Below are 26,396 nucleotides of genomic sequence, written 5' to 3'. Positions count from 1 at the left end.
TTTTTTCCTTAAGATGTGGCTAGGATGTCTACTCTTACCACTTTATTATTTTATTTTATTTTTTTATTACGGTATCATTGATACACACTCTCACGAAGGTTTCATAAGAAAATGCGGTTATTACATTCACCCTTATTATCGAGTACTCCCCCACATCCCATTGCAGTCACTGTCCATCAGTGTAGTAAGATGCCAGTCCCTATTTGTCTTCTCTGAGCTAGTTTTCCCCGTGACCCCACACACACCATGTGCACAAATCATGATACCCCACATCCTCTTCTCCCTCCCTCTCCACCTGCCCTCCCCCACCCCTGCCCTTTGGTAACCACTAGTCCCTTCTTGGAGTCTGGGAGTCTGCTGCTATTTCGTTCTTTCAGTTTTGCTTCGTTGTTATACTCCACAAATGAGGAAAATCATTTGGTATTTGTCTTTCTCTGCCTGACTTATTTCACTGGGCATAATACCTCTAGATCCATCTGTGTTGTTGCAAATGGTAGGATAGGGTAAATCTTTTTTATTCCAAAGTAAAGGTACAGAGACAGAGCCTGAGGGAGATCCTATTTTACCACATCAACAGAAGTCTGGAATTATAGTCCAGAGCCAAACAAATTAAGTCACCTTTGTATTTCCCTGTGCATTTTCCTGCAGATTGCAGATTGTCTCCAGTCTGTTTTCCTGTGAAGATTAGTTGGAAAGCTTATTTAAGAAGAAAAAAAATAAGCCTGTGCTGATCAGGACAGTCAGGTTGGGAGTGCCAGAGAACACATTACAACCAGCACTAGGCTTTGGGGAGAGGGGTCCCCTGAGAAGGAGTGGACGGTGTGGAAGGCAAGCTGGGAAGAAAGGAGTATGGTTGTGGAGGAGGCCAGAAAGCTAAGGAGTGGAAAGCTCCTAGAAAGTCTCTGTCTTCTATAGCCACTTAGTTACAGGAGCTCTCAGTGGGCAGCAGCAGGGTCCTTAAAAAGGGGGTGAACAAGCTCCATGGAAGAGGGTTATAAAGAGAGGATGGGTAGGAAGGCTTCTCAGTATTCACAGACCAGAGATATCAAAGTTTAACTATCCTTATTCATGGATGATAGTAATAAAACTATTATTTATTGAGCAAAGGATAGTGTTTAGAATAATGAGCACTTGATATATACCAGGCACTGTTTCAGGTTCTTCTCACACACATACATATATACACATACCGTAGATACATATGTATACATATACATAAATACATACACACACCTACTTCACTCATTTAAATCTTCACAGCAGCCCTATCAGATTGGTCTATTTCCATTTTACAGATGAGGAAACAGTCTTAGATAGGTTATATATGTAGCAAAATACAATTCACAGATGAGTCCTTTAGAAACTATTAAGATCTTGCTCTTGAACTTAAACTATTCTAATAAACCTGGATATTGAGGCAGTCTTGTATGTTCTTGTATGATGTTGTAGACTCTGGAGCCAGACTGGGTTTGAATCCCAACCTCTGCCTCTGGCTAGCTGTGTGACTTTGGCCAAATGATCACAGAGGTCAGAATAATGGTGCATACCCTGCAGAGTGGTTATGGGGATTACATTAGGTAGTACATGCAAAGTCCTTGGAGCAATGCCTGGAACACAGTAAGTGTTCAATAAAACTGGCCACCACTAAAGTCCACATTAGATCACAAGTAGCAAATTAGAGTGGAAAGGACTATTATGCACAGCAATAGGAACTGAAAGCTAACCACCTTAACAGCAAATGGGAAACGTAGAAACACAAATAACCAAGTATGTAGTGGAAATGTGTTTGGTAGGGAAGAGCCTAAAAAAAGACATGACAGTCCCCAGATAAAACTACATATTCACAACCCGGTTAGGGTGAAGGAATAGATCTGAGATAATATCTGTAACATAACATTATCAGATTGATGAATAAGGATGCCATTCACATTTCTTCAATAAAGAATCATCACTGGTTAGCTTAATTATAATCCTATTGTTTAACAAATCAATTTAGAAAAATGTTGATTGAGCCTTAGTCTTGTCAAATATAAATTTAATAAAATTGTATTTTTCAAACTTTATGGCACTTGTTCAGAGCAGAATTGGATTTAAGAAGGTAAAAACTATTTTTCAGTAGTAAATACTTAATCTTGAGAATAAAAATGTAAACATAATCCCAACTGAATGAATTAGCTAATTGGTCCTTTTAGCTACTATTATTATTAATGGTGCTTTTTGGCCAATGTATACATAAAATAAAAATTTCATTTCAGTAAATTCAAATGTATGTGTAACAGATGGACCCTCTGTTATCAAGTATGGGCTTTGACAAAATTGAGTTAGGACTGTGCTGTGTGCTAAAATGGCTACTCTCCGTTAGGGAATTAAGATACTGTCTGAGGGGAGATATCCTGTTTCACCACAGAAAACTATGCACTATGTGTGGGTCTAAGGCAGGCTGTCAGGATCTCTCGCTTGCCCTGTCTTTTGGTGTAGTCTTGAGGAACATAGGTGACTATCCTTCTCCCCGAAAAGGCTAGGCTCTGAGAAGGGACCTTGCCTTTTGTTCTGCCCCAGCCCTGAGCATCAAGCCTGGTAAATGATTCCAGGATGTTGGGAGTAAAGAAGGTCCAATCAGCAACAATAGTTCAAGAGCTAGGACGATGCAAACCCCCAGTGAGCTGCACACTGAGGATCAATAAACTCTCATTATGAACCAGATTATCTAGACTGACATCACTCTCACTCACAGCGTTTATTTCCCTTATTTCTATCCTAGCAGATAGAACCCACTTCAGTTAGGCTCAGCTGTATACTTGATTCACAGCCACTGGCCCACAACCTTGGAGGGGAAATGGTGCCCCCTAGAGGCCAGAATTGCTGGTGGCAGCAGTAATATGAGAGCTGATGGTCTACTCGAGACCTCTTCCCTAGGATCTTCTTCAAGTTTGAAAATCTGTGGCTCATTTTTTTAAATAGTTTTTTTATTTACATAATCATCTATTCCAAGGGTTGCTAACTTATTAATCATTATTTCCTGCAAATCCATCAACTCACCTTCAACCCTAACTTGGTGCTAAAGAATGTTTGTGTCTCACCAACCCCTTCAGATCCTCGAATGTTGAAATCCTAGGCCTCAGTGTGATTATACTTTAGATGAGGCCTTTGTGATTAGGCCAGGAGGGCTCCAAATGGGAGTAATACCCTTATAAAGTAGGCCCAAGAAAGCTCCCCGTCCCTGCTGCCCTGTGAGGACATAGCAAGAAGATGGGAGTCTATGAACCAGGAAGTTGGTTCTCATCAGACACTGAATGTGCCAGCACCTGGATCTTGGACTTCCCAGCCTCCACAACTGTGAGAAATTTCTATTATTTGTAAGCCCTCCAGTCTAGGGTATTCTGTTACAGCAGCTCAAATGAACTGAGACACTTAACAAACCAGCTCTGATTGCTGGCGTCAATCTCATGAGAAGATACAAGCTACAGTTGGCTAGTTCAGTTTAATGAACTAAAAAAAGTTTATTGATCATTGTACCACATACCACGTACTAAATGCACAGCCAGGTGCTAAGCAATGAGCTATAACTGAACATTAATAATAGCTTATCTAAATGGCAAAATGTACTGTGTTTGAACTGATTCTGGAGCTGATGGATGAGTCAACATGAGGAATCGAGAGGGCAGTTTCTGCTTGCCTCTTTATGTTCCAACTTGATCACAGACTGGAAACTGGGAGATGGTTACTGGGTGGACCTCTGGACCCCACTGATTAGTGTTCCTGTTCTCACAAACTGTGTACTTCCCCAAAGAGACAGCTTAGCTGCAGGAAGGAAATGCGAGGTTAAGCTATGAAAGATGTCAGGAGCAGACAATGTCAGAGTAGGGCTCAATGTGGAAAAAGCAGGAGAGGGCACAGGCTCTGTAGTCAGAGAAATTGCAGGTCAAATACCAGTCACTGAGCTTTGAGACCTTGGGCAAGTACTTTACCTCTCTCCTTCAAGTTTCCTTTTCAATAAAGGGGATTAAAATAGGGGGTTGAGACAATATATGAAGAGTGCTTAGCACAAGGACTTGCTGGTACCAATTGTTGTTAGTAAATAATACCAACTACCACTATAGTCAGTTAAAACTGAGTATTCCAAGGAGTCTTCACAACAGGACACACCAAATCTCCTGTCTTCTCATCTCCCTACACTCTATAAGCCAAGATAAAGGACGACACAGGTAATAAAAAGCAACATTTATTAAGTGTAGCTCCTAAATGGACTAGTTTGGACATCTGAACCACATTGAGTCAATCAGATTTCCAAAGTCATACTGAGTAAGTTCCAGAGAGCTGGTCTATGCGGTTATGTTGAGTTTGGGCTAGGGTCCAAGTGGTAGCAAACCAAAGCCACTTGTATGCTTAATGTATGTGAAAGTAGAGAGATTGAGTAAGCAGAGAAACCAAGACAATGGAACAAACTCACGGAAGAAAGCACACAAAGAGCCTGACAAGGACACACAGACACACACACAGTACCCACATACCAACTCTCCAGTTCTCATGAGGCAGGGCTGTACTTCTTTAATATTTCTTTGAAGACTTCCCTGTATCCTTGCAATAGATCCTCTTTAACCTAAGTTCTTTTTTAAGACTTTGTTTCTTTAAACATGCGGGGTCTTAGACTCCCACAGAACTTCTTCACATCAGGTGATGCAATTTTAGAGTAACAGGTATAGAGGAATCACTGCAACTGAGGTGAAGCGTGAACCACAGGGAGAATGTAGAGATCCAAGCAGAAATGACAGCAGAACCTTGGCATCTACTTACTTTAAAGTTTGTTATTTTCAGAGACCCAAAGGTCAGTGACAAATGAACTTTGATTTAAAATTCTAAGTAAGAGGCAAGCTACTGAATGAGTAGAGGGACTGCATTCACACCTCAAAGGGGCTGTTAATGATTCTTACTATTTACTGATTTATTGGTTTACAACATACACATTTTTGTAAGGGAGATGATATACTCCAGGAATCTTTGACAATGTGAAGGATTTGGGAAGACCACAGATATATCCCCCTATATTCCACAATCTGGAATATCCAGGTTCTAAAGAACTCTCAAAAAAAAATTTGGCTACAAAAGGAAGGAGGAAGGGGCCTATCTAAACTTAGGAAGGTTTCTGGATCTTTACCCAAGACAAACTTGTACGTTAAAGGTAATGTTTGTTCCCAGAATCATACCACTGTTCTTGTTTCATCTTGCTTGCCCTTCCTAAGTCACCTCTTGCTACAGAAACCCTCACCCTGCCTTTAAAACCCACTCAAGTCTGAAAGGTACTTCCTGTATGATACCTAATTATCCACTCTTCAGTTAAAATGTTGGTTTTTACAAAGCATGGCTCTGACTTAGCTTTTGAGGTGTATAATAGAATTAATTCACACTAATAAATGCCTGTTAAGCCTAGTGATGATGTACTCTTTCCACTGACATTTGCATTTTTGATTATTTAATTGAAATATAGTTTATATACAATAGTATGTTGGTTTAGATTAACAATTTAGTGATTCATCAATAATATATTATTAACCCTCACCTTGATAAATGTAGTTACCATCTGACATATGCATTTTCAAAGAAGATATTTGTTAACCCAAAAGCCTAAGTCCTCCATGGCATACTTCTATGCATTGCAACCATCTGGTTAGGGGACATTTTTGATCTATAGGTCTTTTCAGGGCTCCTTAAATCACACTGTCTTCCCCTACTATAATATACATTGCATAAAGGCAAACACTTTTGTCTGTTTTTAATCATTGCTGAATCCTTAGTGCATGGCATAGTAGCTGCTCAATTGATGTTTGTTGAATGAATAAATGATGCCAGGACTCAAATCCCAGTCTGTCTGGCTTTAAAATGTAATGTTCATCCCACTATCAAATTATCTGTTTCCATATATCTATTTCTACAATGTCACCTACCTTATATTAAGAGGAAAAGAGAAAGGAAATGAAGGAAAAGAAAAATGGAAAGGAGAGAGGAAAATATATGGTAACAAAGTAGGTGAAATGAAATTCAGGCTCAGGCATCAGCTGCAATATGGGGACCCCTTGGGCTCCTTCCCAAGCAAACTAATAGTTTTGTCAGGGCTCCAGATGTCTCTCTTCCAAAACTGTTTAAATTTACTACCTTTTTTAAGTTTCTTACTATTTGTGATTTTTTTTAAAAAGGCATGCTTATTCAACCTAAGTGTCCATCAGTAGATGAATGGATAAAGAAAACGTGGTACATATACACAATGGAATATTATTCAGCCATAAGAAGAAAACAAATCCTACCATTTGCAACAACATGGATGGAGCTAGAGGGTATTATGCTCAGTGAAATAAGCCAGGAAGAGAAAGACAAATACCAAATGATTTCACTCATATGTGGAGTATAAGAACAAAGAAAAACTGAAGGAACAAAACGGCAGCAAAATCACAGAACCCAAGAATGGCCTAACAGTTACCAAAGGGAAAGGGACTGGGGAGGATGGGTGGGAAGGGAGGGATAAGGGGGGGGGTTAGAAAGGGGGCATTACGATTAGCATGTATAATGTGGGGTGTGGGGCACGGGGAGGGCTGTGGAACACAGAGAAGACAAGTAGTGATTCTACAGCATCTTACTACGCTGATGGACAGTGACTGTAATGGGGCTTGTTGGGGGGACTTGAAGGGGGGAGTCTAGTAAACATAATGTTCCTCATGTAATTGTAGATTAATGATACCAAAAAAAAAAAGGCATGCTTATTAAAAAAAAATCACCCAGTAGGAATTATGGAACAGTCAAAAGAAGACAACCCAGAATGTTTCCAACAAAATTTAATCATTCTGAATGCATACCTTACTACATTTCCTTTTAGGCTTCTTTCTATGCATATATATTTAAACATAGCTATGATCATTCAATATTTATAATTCTGTATCCTATTAATCACTTTTCTACCATCATTTTTTATTTCTGTCATGTACTGATATTATTCTGATGCTCAGTGAAAAATTCTCAGTTAAATGAAGTGAGACTTTTGCTGCCAATTGGTATTAAATTTTCATGATCTTACATACAGACTCTGTGACAAGGGAATTTTAAAATTCCAATTCTTATCATTGGCAGAAGAGGGAAGACTTTTACAGTTCCCTCTTTCTATTAAATATTTTAAAAACTGCAAAGAATCAATAAAACAAACACATGGTTGTGCTTATCTATAAGGCTGAGCAAATGCCATTAGTTTCTGACCATTTTTCCCTTCTTGGTCTTTCCAGATTATGATTCCTGGGGAGATGAATAGCCATTGCCCCAAAAGAAAGCAATTGTCTTTGGTTATAAGGAGGTGAACAGGCCCATATATAAAGAAATTTGTATCAAATATTATTTAATATACACATAATACTGCCTTCAACAAGTGGGTGATTGCATAAACAGTTGTGTAGATTGATACAATATACAGAGATGGTTTTAGTTGTATATAGCTATAGGGATGCCAAAAGATTTAAGAAAATATAAAATTTCTAAAACCAACCCAAGGAAATTATGATATGGTGACTAGACTACAGTGTGCAGACTTGTTCTGCCATTTATTACCTGTATGACCACAAATGATCAAAAAAACACCCCAAACAAAAAACAAATAAATAAAACCCTGTTCCCACAGGTTGGAGAGGGTTATTATTATTACTTTTTATATCGCTAATGTACAATTACTTGAACATTATAGTTACTAGACTCCCTCCATCACCAAGTCCCCCCCACATACCCCATTACAGTCACTGTCCATCAGCGAAGTAAGATGCTATAGAATCATTACTTGTCTTCTCTGTATATATTGCCTTTCCCGTGTGCCCCCTGCTACATTATGTTGTGCTAATCATAATGCCCCATTTTCTCCCTTATTCCTCCCTCCCCACCTATCCTCCCCAGTCCCTTTCTTTACCTTTGGTAATTGTTAGTTCAATCTTGGGTTCTGTGAGTCTGCTGCTGTTTTGAGGGAGGGTTATTTTTAAGTGTCAGCTGTGTTACTGGCTCCTTGGTAGAAGTTTTATGAACATTATAATTCAGTCCTTTCAACGATGCTGTTAGGTGGACAAGTTGCTTACTCAGTGGTCTATTCTCTCTTTTTTACTCAGAGAATGGTTTTTTTTTTTTTGGTTTTCACCTTTGCCCTTCTTCTTTTCTAGAATAAGGAAGCAATGCTGAAGGTGAAACAGCCAGCTTGTAACCACAAACATGAAAGCCTCAAGCCATGGATGACTGAGCAGAAATATTCCAGTTTAGATCCCAGATGACATCTTAAAGCCTCTGTTTCAGTCCTGCACTGCCTACCTCAAAATTTATTCAGGACACTCTTTGGTTTCCTGTTGTATGTAGTACATGGTAATCACAACTGATACAGCAAAGTTAAGCAACTTGCCCACAGCTACATTTTCCACAAGTGACAGGACTAGAATGAAAATCCAAGTCTGTCTAGCTTTGTAAAGAAAACATGCCTGTCTGGTCTATACCATAATGAAGCCCAGACTTCCTTATGAAATAAGAACAAGAATTTCTAGCACTCCACAATGAGCTACACATAGGAGAGGATCTACAGTAGGGACCAGCAGAGGACACTCAAATGGTTGCTGAATCAGTAGTATAAGAAACAAAGCACATCTGTTTTCAGTAGTCTGCTACATCGAGGAATTTTAGGTACCGAAAAAAAAACAACAACAATTGCATTTGTGTGTTATACTCTAGCTGCAGATATTATAGTCAGCAGTTTCATTCACTTTCTCAGGTCTCTCTCATCTCTGTACCCTCTTCCTCTTCTTTGCCTCCTTTTTCCTTCACAGAAGCCCTTCTAACCCTCTTTATCAGTCAGCTCCCACAACTCCATCTCCTCACCCCACCCCACCCCTCAAAAAAGAGGGAAGGGCATATGGATCATGAGAGAAAAGCTCTATGAGCAAAGTGGTGAAAGGCAGGCATTAGCTGATAGGAAGGACCATCTGCCCAGGTTGGCCAGGAAAAATCAAATAGAGGGAGCCCTAGCCTCCGGCCGGAGCTGAACAGTCCTCCAGAAGCCCAGACTCTAACAGCTTCAGGCAGAAGAGCTAAAGCAGCAGGAAGGCCCTGAATCAGAGCCACACGCAACTCTCAAGTTGAAGGAAACAGTGCAGCTTGGTTTCACTAAATTCTATTAAAATGAAATGTGTTAAATATGTAGTTTGATTGATCTGTTTTAAATGGTATGAATTTTGAACTTTTTAAAAACAAAGATCTTGAAATTTATTGTACCAGTATACCAGTATAGTCATTTTGTTCTGACCCAGATACTAGAAACCAGACCTAGATAGCAGCAGCCTCACAGGAAGGAGACTGGCTGCAGCAATGACCTATTGAGACCTTGGATTCTGAGCTATTTAAGAGTCAGTATTCAGGTACCTGGGAGGGATGGAGCAGTTTTAGGGCTTGGGTCTGCATCACTTTGCACCTCACAGATTGTGGCTTGTCCTGCAAAGGCCATGAGTGTACTGGAGATGGGGACAGCAAGGTAGAGCTCTTCTAGCTCTTTATATCACCCACAGCTAGTGTGATGTTTGTGAGATCCTGGGCAAAGCAGCATCAAGGAATGGTCAGGACAATGAGAAGACTTTTCTCCTCTGCCTCATGCTCATGCTCTTATCTTCCATTCCTCTGCAATGGACTCCTGAGCTGCTGGGAGAGGATGTCCACACCCAGCTCCCTCTTCTTTCCTCAAAGTACATGTCTATGCCAGTTTCCAGACCTTCCACCAAACACCTGCAAGTTACTGAGCCCACCCCAATTATCTACGTGGTGTATCCCTCAACCACAAGCCATTGGCACTTGCAGTCAACTTCATTCAACAGCTGGAATTGGGGAAAGAAAGGACCTTGGAGGTGTGGGCTGGCTTTGAAAAGTTCTGGTCCAGATCAGCTAGCATCCTGCTAGCCTGAAGGCCCAATCCACCTTGACAGCCTGTACTGATCTCAAGAGATAGCCTACAGAGTCCCCTGCCATCCCATCGGCACACACATACTCCCTTGTTATAGACTCAGGCAAATGAGATAAATCAGCTTGCAACTTGCTCTGGGATCATGGATTGCTGTTGAAGGTGGCAGAGACTCCATAATAAATCATCTTAAGCTTCCATGGAATCTTGACATCAACTAGTAATGTGAAGTTCAAAAGATGTGGTCTAGCTGTGGAATAGGACAGTAAAAACTTCAACTCCACCCTGGCTATTCAGGACCTGCCTGTTCAGCTAGCTGGGAGGGAAGGAGAAGATAATGGGTGTGGAGAGGTGACAGTCCTCCGAGGGTAAGTTCCAGGGCCTAGATATAATAAATTTGTCCTTCAATAAATAGTTTTATGAAAAGTTCTTTGGAACTTAAAATGGGATTTCCTAATTTAGGTGTTTCATAAGGGAATAGTTCTGTTTATCGTATTTTCTTAAAAACGGAAACACACCTGGACTGTAGTTGTTTTAAAAGGGTATAGATATAGCTTTGCTTGCAAACATAAACACAATGTAATGTGAAATTCCTTTTATTATATAGTGCAACATGATCTTTTAAACCTTTGCAGAGCTATAGAACTGATGCTAGCAGTATGCTAGTGGCAGTGCTGGAAAAATATTTTTCAAAAAAAAATTGGCAAGTAGTGAAGTCCATTAGGGGATATAATGGCCATCCGTTGTTTTTCCTATCTTGCTAAACTTAGTCCTGGCACAGTATTCCAGCTTTCCTTTGAAGAAGGTCCCTGTTCCCATGTACCCATGACATACCCTTTGAGATGAGCTGAGGACTCCCACTGCTTGCTTTAGAGGCGGCCATGGCAATCAAGGCCAATCAGAGCATCTCACACACTGGACTACAGGAATGGACCCAACACACGGGCAGATTCACCAAGTCATAAGGAGAGACATTAGGGATCTTCCTTGATGAACTTGGATGCAGGAGATCACAGTACTGCTGGTACTGACAGCCATCTTGCCCTTGTATGAAGTCAGGGAAAGAAGGCAATATAAAGGGCAGTGTCCCATAACAGTGAAGCCCAGATCCTGGAGACATTGTCTCAATAGCCAAGATCAAGCCATATCTGAAGTAAGAGAGTTTTCAGTAACATAAGCCTATAAAGTTTCAGTTGAGTACTAACACAGGGTAATATCTTTACATGTTCGGTTGTTAAGAAATTGATGATACACACCAAAGATGATTTGGGTCTGCATTTTAAGCTTTAGTTAGGACTTAGTATGTTTCATGTACTTAAGTAATAAGCATGTTAGAAATATTATCTAATAAAATCCAAACAACCACCTGAGGAAGATACTATTATTGTTCCTTTCAAAACAGGTAGAGCAGGAATTTGACCCTGAGCTCTACAGCATGTGAGACTACTTGATTATTTCAAGTCATTGTCTTGGTCACGTTTCACATCTTCCAGGAGAAGTAGCTGTCTAACACTTTGGCCTCTGAATCTTTCTGTTTAAATGAAAAAGGAAGTATAGACAAAACTGATCAAATGAAGCAGGATAGGGGCCCAGACCCTTTTTCTTGCACCCTCCACTCCCAAGGAATTCCTAGGGCTTTAAAAACATTTGAAAAGCACTACATGGAACATGGTAAGAATGAAGATATTTATACCCTTCAAATACTTATAAGGAACAATCTCTAACACATATTAAATGGGAAAAAAATCAAGGTGTAGAACAGTGCTACATTTGCATTATAAAAAAAGGGGGGAATCATATGTATATCATTTTTACAAACCTAGAAGGAAAACAGAATTGTTTACGCTGATTACCTGGGTAGCCAAGGAACAGTAGGGGGACTTTCACTGTATACCCTTTTGTATTTTCTATTTCAACCATGTAAATGGATTACCTGTCTTAAAAAAAAGAAAGAAGGAAACCATTGCATTAATGTTATGAATCCCAAAGCAAGGTAAGCTGGCCCCTGGGAGACTGAGATAGTTCACCCAATGGGCTGTGATCTGATCTTAACAATGTAAGTCCTTTCCTCTACAGAATGTTTATTTTTACATATGACTAAATGTTAATGACTAAATTATTTATTAAAGGGCAACAAAATATCCATCAACTAAAATTAGCATTGTTAAAATTTTTTGAGGACCCTGATTCAGACTCTGTTGAGGAAGTGAGGCTGCCATGCAATGCTTAGCAACACTGCAGCTCTTCTGCTCCCATGCACATTAGTCAAGAAGTGTGAATTTCCTCACTTGGGGAATTCATCCATCCATTGAAGACTTACCAAGTGCTTACTATGGGTCAGATACTGTGCTAATAAGCACTGCAGATAAAGTATTTTACAAAAGGACTAAACTCTCTGCCCTGTGGCTTTACATTCTGCTGGTGATGGGGAAATAGTAAACCTTAAAGATGTAAAAATAAATATTATATTCCCTTAGTCCTACAATGAACAGTTATTCACATTTTATGAAACCTAAAACCAGGATGCATCTTTTGGTAGATATCTTGCAATTGGCGGGTTTTATTTTTTTCTTTCTCTGAGGTACACTTGATGGCATCTTGGATCCAATGAAATATGAGAAAACAACACATGTGGGAGAATAATATCTCTGATAAGTGCTACAGAGGAAAAGAAAAAGAGCAGAAGGAGCAGTATGGGGAAACTCCAACTTAGAACAGCGAGGAGAGACCTGGTAACATGTAAGCAGACTTAAAGAAGGCGAAGGAGCCATTCCTCTGTGTGGTGGAGTGGCTAGTATCCCCAGTACAGGAAAGAACAGGTGCAAAGGCTCTAAGGAGAGATCAGTTTCAGAAATGAGGAAGCTGAGGAAGCCAATATAGCCGGAGTGGAGGGAATGGAGCAGAGATGAGCTCAGGGAGATACTAGAAGGGCCACCTTATGTAGGGACTTGCAGGCCACCTCTCTTTTGAGTGCATGATCACTGCCTTGAGTCTGGAGAGGCTGGATAGCACTGTATTTAACATCACGGGCTTGGAAGCTAGCCTGCCAATTTATGTTCCAGCTCTGCCACTTCCTAGCTGTACATCAGGCAAGTTACTTTCTCTGCCTGTTTTTCCATCTGTAAAATGGGGCTAATAACACTAGCCATCTCTTAAGGTTGTGGTGAAGATTAAGTAAATTATTTAATATAAAGTACTTTGAATAGAGCCTGGCAAGTAAGGAACATTAGCAATGCATTTGATATTATTGATGTTATGAATTTCAACTGCTGCTTCATCATTATCAATTAACTTTGCTGCATGTTGTTTAGTTAATGGATAGTAATGCATTGTAAAAATAATCAGTGTGGGCACTGATTTTCCAGTAACTAGTCTTTAAAGACATGTATATGGTGTCTTTCAAACACAAATTATCATATTTACTGGTCCTCCTAAGCAGGAATAGACAATATTCTACCACACCACCACCCCTCCAACCAAAAAACAATCTTGTGCAATATTTTCATTGTTGTTGTTGAGTTTGCTACTATAAAGTAAAAAGATGGGGAATGTGCGCCACTGAAGAAAGTCACTGAACTATGGATTTTAAGGAAGTAATTTTAAAAATGGATTTCAAACCAATAAATTTTCTTAGTTGCTCTGTTGTCAGGTTTGGTATGGAGAAGAAAATTCACTTTTATTTACCCAAGTTAGATTTCTGGACTATGTGTATTTTAACAATTCATGGCATTCTTATCTTGAATGCTTAGGTTTATGAAAATTAGAAGTATAATAGCATATATCAGGCAGTCACAATTTTTTCATGTTTTCCTTTATTTAAGAAATGGTTCTTGAGCATCTATCATATTAAAGGAATTATGCTACATGATTAAGGGGTACAAATAGGAACAAGATATGGCCCCCAGCTTTTTTCTATGTCAGTGTAAATATATTCACAGGAAATGCCCTTATTCTCCTTAGTGATGCCTAAGAAACTCTCTTTTCAGATCCTCTGCTCTCCTTTCGGATCCCAACTGGGGGACAATTAAGCCACTGTACCCTCTCAGCCTCCTCTTGGGACTGAGGCTAGTGAGCAGCTACATGCCTTCCCTGACACCAGGATAAAGGCAAGACTGTGAGGTCAGGGGAGATAATGAGGGCTCCACCTTCATCTCCTCTGGACCCAAGTGTGCATCTCTTCTGCCCCAGACAGTCCTTCCTGCCCAGGGGATGCTGTTAGGGAAGAAAACAGGTCAACTGAAGAGAAAACTTAGTGAGCTGTTGGTGACCTACTATACTCACCAAAGTTAAAAACGAAGCAGGGCATTTTGACAAGACTGGGGCATTAAAACAACTTGCTAAAAATGTCAAGGCACAAGCAAATAATCCAATTAAAAAATGGGCAGAGGATCTGAACAGACAGTTCTCCAAAGAAGAAATTCAGACAGCCAACAGGCACAAGAAAAGATGCTCCACATCACTAATGATCAGAGAAATGCAAATTAAAACCACAATGAGATATCACCTCACACCAGTAAGGATGGCCATCATCCAAAAGACAAACAACAACAAATGATGGCGAGGATGTGGAGAAAGGGGAACCCTCCTACACTGCTGGTGGGAATGTAAATTAGTTCAACCATTGTGGAAAGCAGTATGGAGGTTCCTCAAAAAACTCAAATAGAAATACCATTTGACCCAGGAATTCCACTCCTAGGAATTTACCCTAAGAATGCAGGAGCCCAGTTTGAAAAAGACATATGCACCCCTATGTTTATCACAGCACTATTTACAATAGCCAAGAAATGGAAGCAACCTAAATGTTCATCAGTAGATGAATGGGTAAAGAAGATGTGGTACATATACATAATGGAATATTATTCAGCCGTAAGAAGAAAACAAATCCTACCATTTGCAATAACATGGATGGAGCTAGAGGGTATTACACTCAGTGAAATAAGCCAGGCAGAGAAAGACAAGTACCAAATGATTTCACTCATATGTGGAGTATAAGAACAAAGAAAAACTGAAGGAACAAAACAGCAGCTGACTCACAGAACCCAAGAACGGCCTAACAGTTACCAAAGGGAAAGGGCCTGGGGAGGATGGGTGGGAAGGGAGGGACAAGAGGGAAAAGGGGCATTATTATTAGCAGACATAATGTAGGGGGGGGGCATGGGGAGGGCTATACAACACAGAGAAGACAAGTAGTGATTCTACAGCATCTTACTACACTGATGGACAGTGACTGTAAAGGCGGTATGTGGTGGGGACTTAATGATGGGGGGAGTCTAGTAACATAATGTTGCTCATGTAATTGTAGGTTAATGATACCAAAAAAAAAAAAAAGTCAGGGCACTTGTTTTTACTACCAAAGAATACACACAGTAGACATCTATTGGCCTGACTCCATTTCAGAGCCTCATCCTTGATGCTGGGGTAGAGTGGGGTACAGGGAGGAGGTGAGGAGAGGTTCAGGGAGGGCTGAGGCTATGGATGAGGTTCTTTGCACACATTACTTGGTAATAATGGAAGCAAACCTAAGTGTCCATCAGTAGATGAATGGATAAAGAAGATGTGGTACATATACATAATGGAATATTACTCAGCCATAAGAAGAAAACAAATCCTACCATTTGCAACAACATGGATGGAGCTAGAGGGTATTATGCTCAGTGAAATAAGCCAGGCAGAGAAACACAAGTATCAAATGATTTTATTCATCTGTGGAGTATAAGAACAAAGAAAAAACTGAAGGAACAAAACAGCAGCAGACTCACAGAACCCAAGAATGGACTAACAGTTACCAAAGAGAAAGGGCCTGGGGAGGATGGGTGGGAAGGGAGGGATCAGGGGGGAAAAAGGGGAATTATGATTAGCACACATAATGTAGTGGAGGGGGACACGGAGAAGGCAGTACAACACAGAGAAGACAAGTAGTGATTCTATAGCATCTTACTACACCGATGGACAGTGACTGTGATGGGTTCTGTGGTGGGGACTTGATAATGGGGGGAGTCTAGTAATCATAATGTTGCTCATGTAATTGTACACTAATGATTCCAAAATAAAAAAAAATGCTGAGCATTAACTGGTTCCGTTTTTTAGGCTGCAGAACAAAATGCCCCCATGGAAAATATCTGAAGCAAAATGTAAAGTGTCTAGTTTTAAAGAGGACAAATTAGTGCACAGTATTTTGGGCAGTATGATTGTCACCATTCTCCAAATGGCTCAGGCTTAAAACCTTGGCATTAAGAAAGGGACTTTCACCATAGCCTTTGTGATATGCATTGTCTACAATTCCATCTTACAAATGAAAAATGGACCTTCTTCAGTATAATATCCATATATCCTTTAATGTTTCTTCATTTATCCATCAATACGATTTTTAATGAAACTTCTAAGACACAGAGGCACAAAAATGATTAACAATCCTGCCCTTAACAGTTGGTTTAACAAGCACTTATTGAAAGCTTATCACATGTAACAATTGCAAAGTACTAGCATATACACTACATATGCATCTGGATTTCAGTGAAAGCTTTCACATGATGCCAGTTGTCTTAAAGAACTAGCAGTAATTTCCTCCATAAAATGGAAGGGGAAGGGCATATGCAGGCATAGATCCAGAGTAGGCGGGGTGGAGGAGGCAGGAGCTGAAAAGACAGGCAGGAGCCAGAACCTAACAGGCCTGTATACCAAACTGAAGAGTTTGGATTTTATTTGGAAAGAATAAGCAACCACTGGAGGATTTTAAGAATATTAGCATGGACTGATGTTTTGTTGTTTGGCTTACCCAAGGGTGGACTGGAGACTGAACTGGAGAGAAGCCAGGGCTTGAATGCAGACAAACTAGTTGGGAAGCTATTGCTGTAATCTTGGTGGAAAACGATGAAAACAAACTATGCAAGAGGCAGAAGGATGCAGAGCAGAGGACCTGTTTAAGATATAGTCTACGAATAGACATGGGGAGAGGTGCATCCAGAGTCTAAGATTCCTCCTCATGTCCTCCTCCTAGCTTCAACAATTATTTGGCTAGTGGCACTAATGAGCATGGCAGGCCACACAGAAAAAGCATATTGATTTTTTTTCTTTAAGAGACGCTGGGGAAGATGATGAGTTCAATTTTAAATGCTGAATCTGAGATCTGTGGAGCATCCAAGTGGGGAGGGTACGAAGCAGTTAGCTAACAAGACCCTGTGCTTTTTAGGTTCAAGAAATTTACAAGACTGCTCCAGAAGCATGTGTACTTAGCAACCTCACTTCGAAAGGAACAAGACATACTATACTGATCTGAATACATTTTTCATGTTTGAAAAAACACTGAAAATGCAGGGGTTGAGAGTTAATGACAAAACATTATGCTGTCAGCTGCCAAACTGACCACTGCAGATAATGTATTTTCTCTAGTAAGCTAAACACAGGGTTCAACTGGTTTCCTCCTCACACCTCTTGAAAATAGCGGTGTACCTGGTACTTAGATCTAGGAATTCCTTTCAGCAGCTTGAAGAGCAAGAGCTGAGAAATGCGCCCTCCAGTGGCAGTGGAATGAGGGGGCTCTAGCACCCTTTCTACCACCAAACAAAGCCCAGTAAAGAAATGCAATTTACAGGGATCAGAGCTTCATAAAAGCTGGTACTGCTAAACCGCCAAACCAAAAGAGCCCTCCCAGAGACCAAGACCCCCGTTACCTGTCACGTCGGTCGAGGACAAATTTCACTTGCGAATAAACAAAATACGATACCAGACTTGATTGGTGGCAGTAACTCCCGCTCGGTAACAATTAACACCCCGCAAGCCGAAGCACGTACAGTATCCGGATCCTCTCCTTCCGGCAGGGCCGGGCTTTGACCACGTGGGTGGTTGGGGCTAGCCGGAGCACCCGCGACCGGCGGGAGTAGGAAGCTGGATCCTACGGCGGGAGGCGGGGCCTGCGCAGGGGGCGGGGTCTGGGCGGCCCCGGGCCTTCGGCCGGCTCTCTTTTACTTTCCCCCTTTGCCTTCGCTCTTCGAGCCGCCACGTAACGCCACGTCCCCGCGCATGCGCATCTGAGGTGGTGGCGGCTGTTTCCGGGCTTGTGGGGCAGTGGCGGCCGCTGAGTGGGAGGTTGTGTGGCTGAGGCTGGGTAGTGCAGAGTGCAGACCTGGGGAACCAGGCCCTGCGGAGGGCAGGGGAAGTTTTTTCTTTCCCGACGGGACCGGTAGAGCCGGTGGCTGAGAGGCAAGATGAATTTCCTCCGTGGGGTAATGGGGGGTCAGAGTGCCGGACCCCAGCACACCGAAGCCGAGACGGTGAGAACAGCGGCGGGTCCGGGACTTGGGAAGGGTCCGGGCAGGAACGGTGACGGAGGACTCGGAGACCCGGAGGTCACCTCTTTCTCCCGCCCCACCTTGGGCCGGGAGTCCCTTGCCTCTCTTCCTCTCCTAAAACCCCCTCGCGCCCGCAACGTAGCCACCACCTCGGCGTTTGGGCACGGCTGACTCGGGCGCGCGCCGAAGCTCCACAGGCCCCGCGAGGAGGGTGGTCCCTAGTGGTACCTCCCGGGAAGGGATCGGTCGTGGGCAGAGGTGGCCCGGCCTGTCTCCCACGCCCCTCGGGGCCGCCGGCCCTCCCTTCCCTTTCACGTGTCTCTGCACTGCCCCAGAGGAATCTGAAGTCCTGCTCTCTCCCTCGCTGTCTGGAATAGGTCACTGGGGAAAGACTGCAAGGTTTAAAACCCAGCTGTTGACGAGAGCTGTGGCTAAGAATAAAACGATAGTGGTAGGGCACAAAGCCATCTGCTTCTGTCCCTTCAACTGGAGGAAGGTTGTTCTGCCAGGTGGCATTAGTTCAGACCCAGTTTTTCGGGCTCATGTATATGCCATTTGGAAAGTACTCGATTGGACTGAGTAGGGATCTTTTCGCGCTCACACCACTTTGGGGATACATCCGCAGTTTTCTCTTCCACTCACCCCATTCAGAAGTCTGAACTCTTGGTAACACGACTTGTAGCATTACTTAAAATTACTAGCGATTGAAAAAATTATTTAATAGTTGGTTTGATTTTAGGTTTAGGACCAACTTACTTTCATGTTTGGCTAGTGTCTATTGAAATGAGTGTATGACATTTACAATTTGGGGGGATAATTTTAGATTTATTAGGAAAATAGTTATGTCATTTTAAAGGTGAACTTTGGGTAGTAATCATAGACATAACTGGATGTTTATGAACATAGATTCTATGTTTTGTGTTAAAGGGATCCTGAAGGGTAATAATAGCTTTTATTTGTCAAGCTCTAACCTGTACTAGGTACTGTGCTAAGGTCTTTTGCAGTGCACATTCTCCTTTAGTTCCTAACCACCCTGCAAGGTAGGTGATGGTATCTTCACTGTGAAAATGAAGAAATGGGGTTTAGGGAGGTGAAGTAATTTGGCCAAGGTTACACTGCTAGGAATAGATTAAGGATTCAACCAGGATTTGCCTTACTTCAAGAACTAGGCTTTCTTGCTGATGCCCATATTTTAATACTTAAATATTTAATAGGAATTTTGGAAGTTTGTATAACATTAAAATTAAACCCAGGTCTGGGTTAGAACTGTTTCAAACACTCACACAGTCTGGGGATTTTAAAGCTGGAAGGCCATCATCTGAAGTGAAGCCCTTATTTTAAAAGGTAGGAAACTGAGCACAGAGTATTACTACAGCAGCTTGCACAGTACTGCAGAGTTAAGACTAAAGCGCTTTGATCCTGCCGTAATGAATAGAACAACGAAATTTTTATATCATGATTTCTAAACAGAGTTCGAGTATCACTTGTGTGTGTTGTATAAAAACAAAAAAGAAAGTGAGGGTCCTTGTTCTTGCATAACTTTGAGCGTGTGCACTCAAAATTGGAAAAGTCATTTGTCTTCTGAAGGTAATTAGTAGTTTATTATGAGTTACAGTCTGAATAACATTTATTTCACCTCATTCCATCAGGTAGTACAATAGGTAAAAGGGTCATGGGTCACTAATTTAGAAATATTTACAGATTATCAGTAGAGTATATGATACAGTATTAGATGTTTTAATTGGTAATTCGATCTTGCCTGGATATTCAAGTTGCCAGAGCTTGGAACCTCTAATTTTCACATTATCATTTAATATGTTGTAGCTTTTCTATTTCTGCAAAATTATTTTCATTGTGGTTTTCCATCTTTCTTGCTTTTCTCATCTTTTTCCAGTAGAAAAGCCTCTTTGTCTAAAGTCTACCTGTCCTTTAAATCCATCAACAATGCTTTGCATAATCTGCACTCCTTAATTTTTTCCCCAACCAAACTGCAGATAACCTTTCCCCTCTGAGCAATCTTCACACTTTACCTAGATCATGTACTTCTGCTTTCTGCCATTTTCTACCATTTGCATATTGCGTCTTACAGACTCTTAAGCGTCACTAGGGCAGGGTTCATATGTATTTTAATCCTTGTTTTTCCATAGTAGTAGATACTCAATAAATATTTGTTAAATGAATTAATTACAGTGTTATATGAAAGAAATCACAGGTCTTAATAATCGTAGCAGCTTACAAATTGCTAAGTGCTAAAACAGAACTGTTTGAAGACTATAGGAATCAAAGTTCTGTAATGATTGATGTCCATTATGTCAAACTTTTTTTTTTACTTGAGGGATTTCTCGGGTTTCCTGTGCCTTTGACTGCTTTCTTGCTTTCTCTTACCAAACTTGATTACTTACTGAAATTTTATTTCTCTTTTTTACTCAGGTAGAGTGAGTAAGGCACTGGTTTCTGATGATTGAAGCTTACTTAGCCTTGACATACTTTGCCTGGGTACAAATAAGTATTAATTATAGTAAAAGTCTTACGTACTCTTTTGGATGCTCATGCATGTTTAATTTTCCAACTAATACCTTTTTTCAAAACTAGTTTCTTGAAAATCCCAAGAGAAGTGTTAACCACATTTGGTGATAAATCATAAGGAGATTTATTTTCTCAAGTTAAATCCCAAGGCATGAAAGTTGAATAAGTCCAGAAAAACTGCAGAGTTAGTATACTGTTAAGTCATCTTTTTTTAGGTCAGACTTTGATCAGCTGGCTTAAGAAGCAAAAGGGCTGATAATATAGACACAGCTGTACTTCCTTTAATAAAAATTTTTCTTTTTAAGAAGTGTGCACTTAAACTTAGAAATAGTTTTGGTTTGGTCAAACACATTTTATACCACGTTGCTGTAAATGTATAGTCCAAAACTCCTATTTGGGTTTAAATTTCATAGTCTACATTAATAACCAGCTCATTGTCATAACTGGTGTTTTTTCTCTTGAAATAACAGTGTCAAAAAAGGGTAACGATTTGTGTTTTGATCACTTGCATCCAACCAAAGATGTCTCTTCTATTCTTTTTAAATAGTGTCTACTGAAAACTAGTGGCTTTTTTGAAAATTAGTTATGTAGATTATTTAGGGTGGTTTTAAAAACCAGAGTCACTTAAGTTTGACACACTCTACCATTACCAAGGTCTATTCCAAATAACATGAGTAGTGTACTTTACAGAATTTTGTTACTGAAGAAACGTGCTGTGTAATGATAAGAAACAAAACAAAAAGCCAACATTTACACAAGGCTTATTGAACAGGCATTGTGTTTTGTTTTCATATATTTCAAGATGTAGATATAAAGTCATGTTTACCAAATTTATTTGACCAGATCTTTTTTTTATCCTCCAGGAAACCTTGTGGTCTAGTGTTCTGAGGAGCATACTTGGGGAAAAATTGTACTAGAGGATACATTTTTTTTTTAAATGCTATGTTTTAGAAGTCCTTCTTATCAATTTTATGGAATGAATGAAGTATTCCACATTTGACTAACAAAAAGATAACATAAGTCCTGATGCTTTATGGCTTTAGAAGTAATTGTAATTACTCTTGAATCTGATTCTTTTTAGGAATTTGTTACGTTAAATTTGTTCATAGCAAATACCATTTGTCTCTCATTTTATGTGTTTACTTTCTGTCGTTTATACTGCTTTGTCTATTTTTTGTCTGTTATGGTATCACAGAAAAGGCATGCTTATATTTTATACCTCATGCAGAAATGTCATAAACATTCTATAAAAAGTTACTCACCTTTAATTTAAAAACTTTTGTAGTGTTAGACTCTGAGATGCTAGTATTTGTGATAGCTTACTTGGTAGACAAGTTTCATTATGATGCCTTGCTTTAAAAGGATGTCCTTTTGGAAAGCATCGTTCACTTCCTAGAGAAAGAAAACATGGAGAATGAATGAAACAGTATATTTCCTTGACTGACTTACTGGTAATTGTAATGGAAAAAGATTCTTAGATTCATTGGATTTATTTGCAGGTTTTTGACTTTGTAATGTTCCACACTTCTTTTTTTTTTTTTTTAATTTTTCAAAATGAAATCTTTATTGACTTTAGTTATTTTATATGTAACACATGCTCCTTGTTATAAATCTAATACAGAAAGTTTCCTTCGCAATTCTACCCCACAGAGATAACAACTGCTAATGGTGAATATCTACTTTGTCAGTGGGTTACATATTAAACAAAAGAGGATCAGCTTATGCAGAATTGTGTGAGCAGTTTTTCTCACTTTTACATTATGTTCTTTGTGTCAATATGTAGAGATCACCTTTATCTAGCATAACACCTGCCTGGTCTTCATAACACCTCTGAGTCTCATATATTTATTTAACAAAAACCCTTTGATAAGGATCTAGGTTTTTAAAATTTCAGTACAATGAAATCTCTATTTCAGAATCTCTTGTGCATGCAATTTTGTGCATCTGCACCATTATTTTCTTAAAATAAATTTCTAAAGGAGGGAAACACATTTGCACATTTTAGAATTTGATATTTATTCTCCAAATTGCCCTCCAGGAGGCTGTGCCAATTTAAGCTTCCTTCATCAAAATGTAGGGGTGGCTCTTGCCCCACACTCCTGCCAACAACTGGCTATTATAAATCTTTTTAATCCTATCAATCTAAGTGAAAAATGGCATCTCATTGTAATTTGTTTATTTGTAATTATTAGTGAGGTTATAAACATCTTGACTATGAACTCTGGTCATTTGTATGTCTCCTTTTATCAAGTGCTTCTTCAGGCCTTTTACTCATTTTCTATGAGATTTGTAGCTTTCTAAATGAGCTGTAGTTTAATAATATTACTCTTCCTCTGTCATGTTGCAAATGTTTTTTCCATTTTGTTGCTTTGTTGTTTAGCTATGTGTTGGTTTGTTTTGCTGCATTGAGAATTCATGTTCTCATGTCAAATTTCTCAGATCTTTTCCTTTGTGCTTTTTTTGGTATCATTAATCTACAATTACATGAAGGACATTATGTTTACTAGGCTCCCCCCTTCACCAAGTCCGCCCCACATACCCCTTCACAGTTACTGTCCATCAGCCTAGTAAGATGCTGTAAAATCACTACTTGTCTTCTCTGTGTTGCACATCCCTCCCCATGCCCCCACACACACTATACATGCTAATCATAATACCCCCTTTCTTTTTCACCGCCCTTATCCCTCCCTTCCCACCCATCCTCCCCAGTCCCTTTCCTTTTAGTAACTGTTAGTCCATTCTTGGGTTCTGTGATTCTGCTGCTGTTTTGTTTCTTCAATTTTCCTTTGTTCTTATACTCCACATATGAGTGAAATCATTTGGTACTTGTCTTTCTCCGCGTGGCTTATTTCACTGAGCATAATACCCTCTAGCTCCATCCATGTTGTTGCAAATGGTAGGATCTGTTTTTTTCTTATGGCTGAATAATATTCCATTGTGTATATGTACCACATCTTCTTTATCCATTCATCTACTGATGGACATTTAGGTTGCTTCCATATCTTGCCTATTGTAAATAGTGCAGCGATAAACATAGGGGTGCACCTGTCTTTTTCAAACTGGAGTGCTGCATTCTTAGGGTAAATTCCTGGAAGTCGAATTCCGGGGTCAAATGGTATTTCGATTTTGAGCGTTTTGAGGAACCTCCGTACTGCTTTCCACAATGGTTGAACTAATTTACATTCCCACCAGCAGTGTAGGAGGGTTCCCCTTTCTCCACAACCTCTCCAACATTTGTTGTTGTTTGTCTTGGATGGTAGCCATCCTTACTGGTGTGAGATGATATCTCATTGTGGTTTTAATTTGCATCTCTCTGATGACAAGTGATGTGGAGCATCTTTTCATGTGTCTGTTGACCATCTGAATTTCTTCTTTGGAGAACTGTCTGTTCAGCTCCTCTGTGCATTTTTTTAATTGGATTATTTGCTTTTTGTTTGTTGAGGTGTGTGAGCTCTTTATATATTTTGGATGTCAAGCCTTTATCGGATCTGTCATTTATGAATATATTCTCCCATACTGTAGGGAACGTTTTTCTTCTATTGATGGTGTCCTTTGCTGTACAGAAACTTTTCAGCTTGATGTAGTCCCACTTGTTTCATTTTTGCTTTTGTTTCCCTTGCCGGGGAGATATGTTTATGAAGAAGTCGCTCATGTTTATGTCCAAGAGATTTTTGCCTATGTTTTTTTATAAGAGTTTTATGGTTTCATGACTTACAATCAGGTCTTTGATCCATTTTGAATTTACTTTTGTGTATGGGGTTAGACAGTGATCCAGTTTCATTCTCTTACATGTGGCTGTCCAGTTTTGCCAGCACCAGAGGTTGAAGAGACTCTCATTTCCCCATTGTATGTCCATGGCTCCTTTATCATATATTAATTGACCATAAATGTTTGGGTTAATATATGGGGTCTCTATTCTGTTCCACTGGTCTGTGGCTCTGTTCTTGTGCCAGTACCAAATTGTCTTGATTACTGTTGCTTTGTAGTAGAGCTTGAAGTTGGGGAGTGATATCCCCCCCACTTTATTCTTCCCTCTCAGAATTGCTTTGGCTATTCGGAGTCTTTGTTTTTCTGTATGAATTTTTGAACTATTTGTTCCAGTTTGTTTAAAAATGTTGCTGGTAATTTGATAGGGATTGCATCAAATCTGTATATTGTTTTGGGCAGGATGGCCATTTTGACGAAATTAATTCTTCCTAGCCAGGAGCATGGGATGAGTTTCCATTTGTTAGTGACCTCTTCAATTTCTCTTAAGAGTGTCTTATAGTTTTCAGGGTATAGGTCTTCCACACTTCTTTAGATTATGATAATTTACATCCCCTTAAGACTGATGTTTGCTTTTTTGTAAAATATTTTCTGTTATAGAGTTCAATTTAAAACAAATTAAGTTTCTGGTTCTTGTATTCTAAAACAGTAATTTTGTTATTCCATTAAAACAAAAAATTGACTGTTGGTTAACATGAATTATTTTAGTCTGACAGTAAACATTTGTGGTTGAGGAAGTTCTCTTCAAGGAAGATAGAACTATGTTTTAAACTTTATGAAGGCGTAGCTCTATCATCAGATATGTTGGTATTAGGTGTTTGATAAACATTTGTTGAATAAATGACTGAATGGTTGAATTAGACTTACTTTAATTGGCATGCCTGTCCTTCAGTTTTGCATGTTAAATAGTTACTGAATACTTAAATAATATATATGGATTTCTGTTAGGAACTGTGAGAAAGTACTACAAACTGCATTATGTCATAGTCCCTTCAATTTTAAACCCACCTTGAGTATGCTAGTTTTAGGCCACCTTCCTTTTTTCCCTTTATACTTTTCAGTTGTTTTTCATTTTCACCTGCCTTGTCACACTTTTTTCTTTCCTAGATATTCCTATTCCCTCACATTGCTCCTTTTTTTTTTTTTTGGTCTCCTTTTTGTATCACTAAATACAACAAAATAGCACTATAGGTTAGCAAAACAAACATTAAACTCCGTTATTAGGTTGTAATTCTGATTATGCCCAGTTTACCAATTGTTAGTGGAGTTATTTGTCCTTTCCATATTTTTCTTTCCAAATGTCCTTTCCATATATTTTCCCCCAAAGTGTGGGAAGTGAAACTGTGAATCTCACATGGCACTTGGCTGAAAACAAGAGTTCTGATACATAATCACCTGCATGAGCTTCATGAAGTTATATTATTATTTTATTAACTAGCCTTTTCACTTTTTTAATTACACAAAATGGTAAACAATAAATACCAGTAAACGTTTAGTCCTCCTTCACTACCATCTCCAATTTTAGTTCTCTTTCTAGAAATAGCCACTATTCTTAGTTTGGTATAAATTCTTCCAGATCCTTATGAATAATCATAAATCTGTGCAGTGTAGAATTATGTATTTGTATGAGCATTTTATTTTTTTCATAAGTGATGCACTTGTTTATAGTATTCTACAGCTTTTTTCATTGACTGATATGTCTTGGGGAATCTTTGCATATTAAAACGTAGAGCTACTTAATTAGAATTTACTTAGCCGATTTTCAGTTACTTTTTCAATTGAACTCTACTCTTCTAGTAGACTATAAAAGCATCTTGATAATAGAATCCATGTGTGATTCTTCATAGTATTTATCTCTGAGAGTACCT

The 26,396-nt window shown here is 39.6% G+C and overlaps 2 protein-coding genes across 4 annotated transcripts in view; one reads left to right on the top strand and one right to left on the bottom strand.

The window, feature by feature from the left end:
* G3BP2 (G3BP stress granule assembly factor 2) overlaps positions 1 to 17,775 on the bottom strand; it is a 69,556-nt gene extending 51,781 nt beyond the window's left edge. The window contains exon 1 of the mRNA XM_017671580.3: positions 17,620 to 17,775. The gene's annotated coding sequence lies outside the window, so the exon portion shown is untranslated. The remainder of the gene's footprint in view (positions 1 to 17,619) is intronic.
* Positions 17,776 to 17,953: 178 nt separating this feature from the next.
* Positions 17,954 to 26,396, top strand: part of USO1 (USO1 vesicle transport factor) — a 113,358-nt gene continuing 104,915 nt past the window's right edge. For 2 of the 3 annotated variants that reach the window (XM_037003309.2, XM_037003308.2), the window contains exon 1: positions 17,954 to 18,219. In XM_037003309.2, coding sequence (XP_036859204.1) covers positions 18,154 to 18,219 — 66 coding nt within the window. In that variant the 5' untranslated portion in view covers positions 17,954 to 18,153. The remainder of the gene's footprint in view (positions 18,220 to 26,396) is intronic. The other variant, XM_037003310.2, reaches the window with a different exon arrangement.

The sequence above is a fragment of the Manis javanica genome, chromosome 5, assembly GCF_040802235.1.
Source record: "Manis javanica isolate MJ-LG chromosome 5, MJ_LKY, whole genome shotgun sequence".
Taxonomy (NCBI): Eukaryota; Metazoa; Chordata; class Mammalia; order Pholidota; family Manidae; genus Manis; species Manis javanica.
This window is presented reverse-complemented; position numbering and strand designations above follow the sequence as displayed.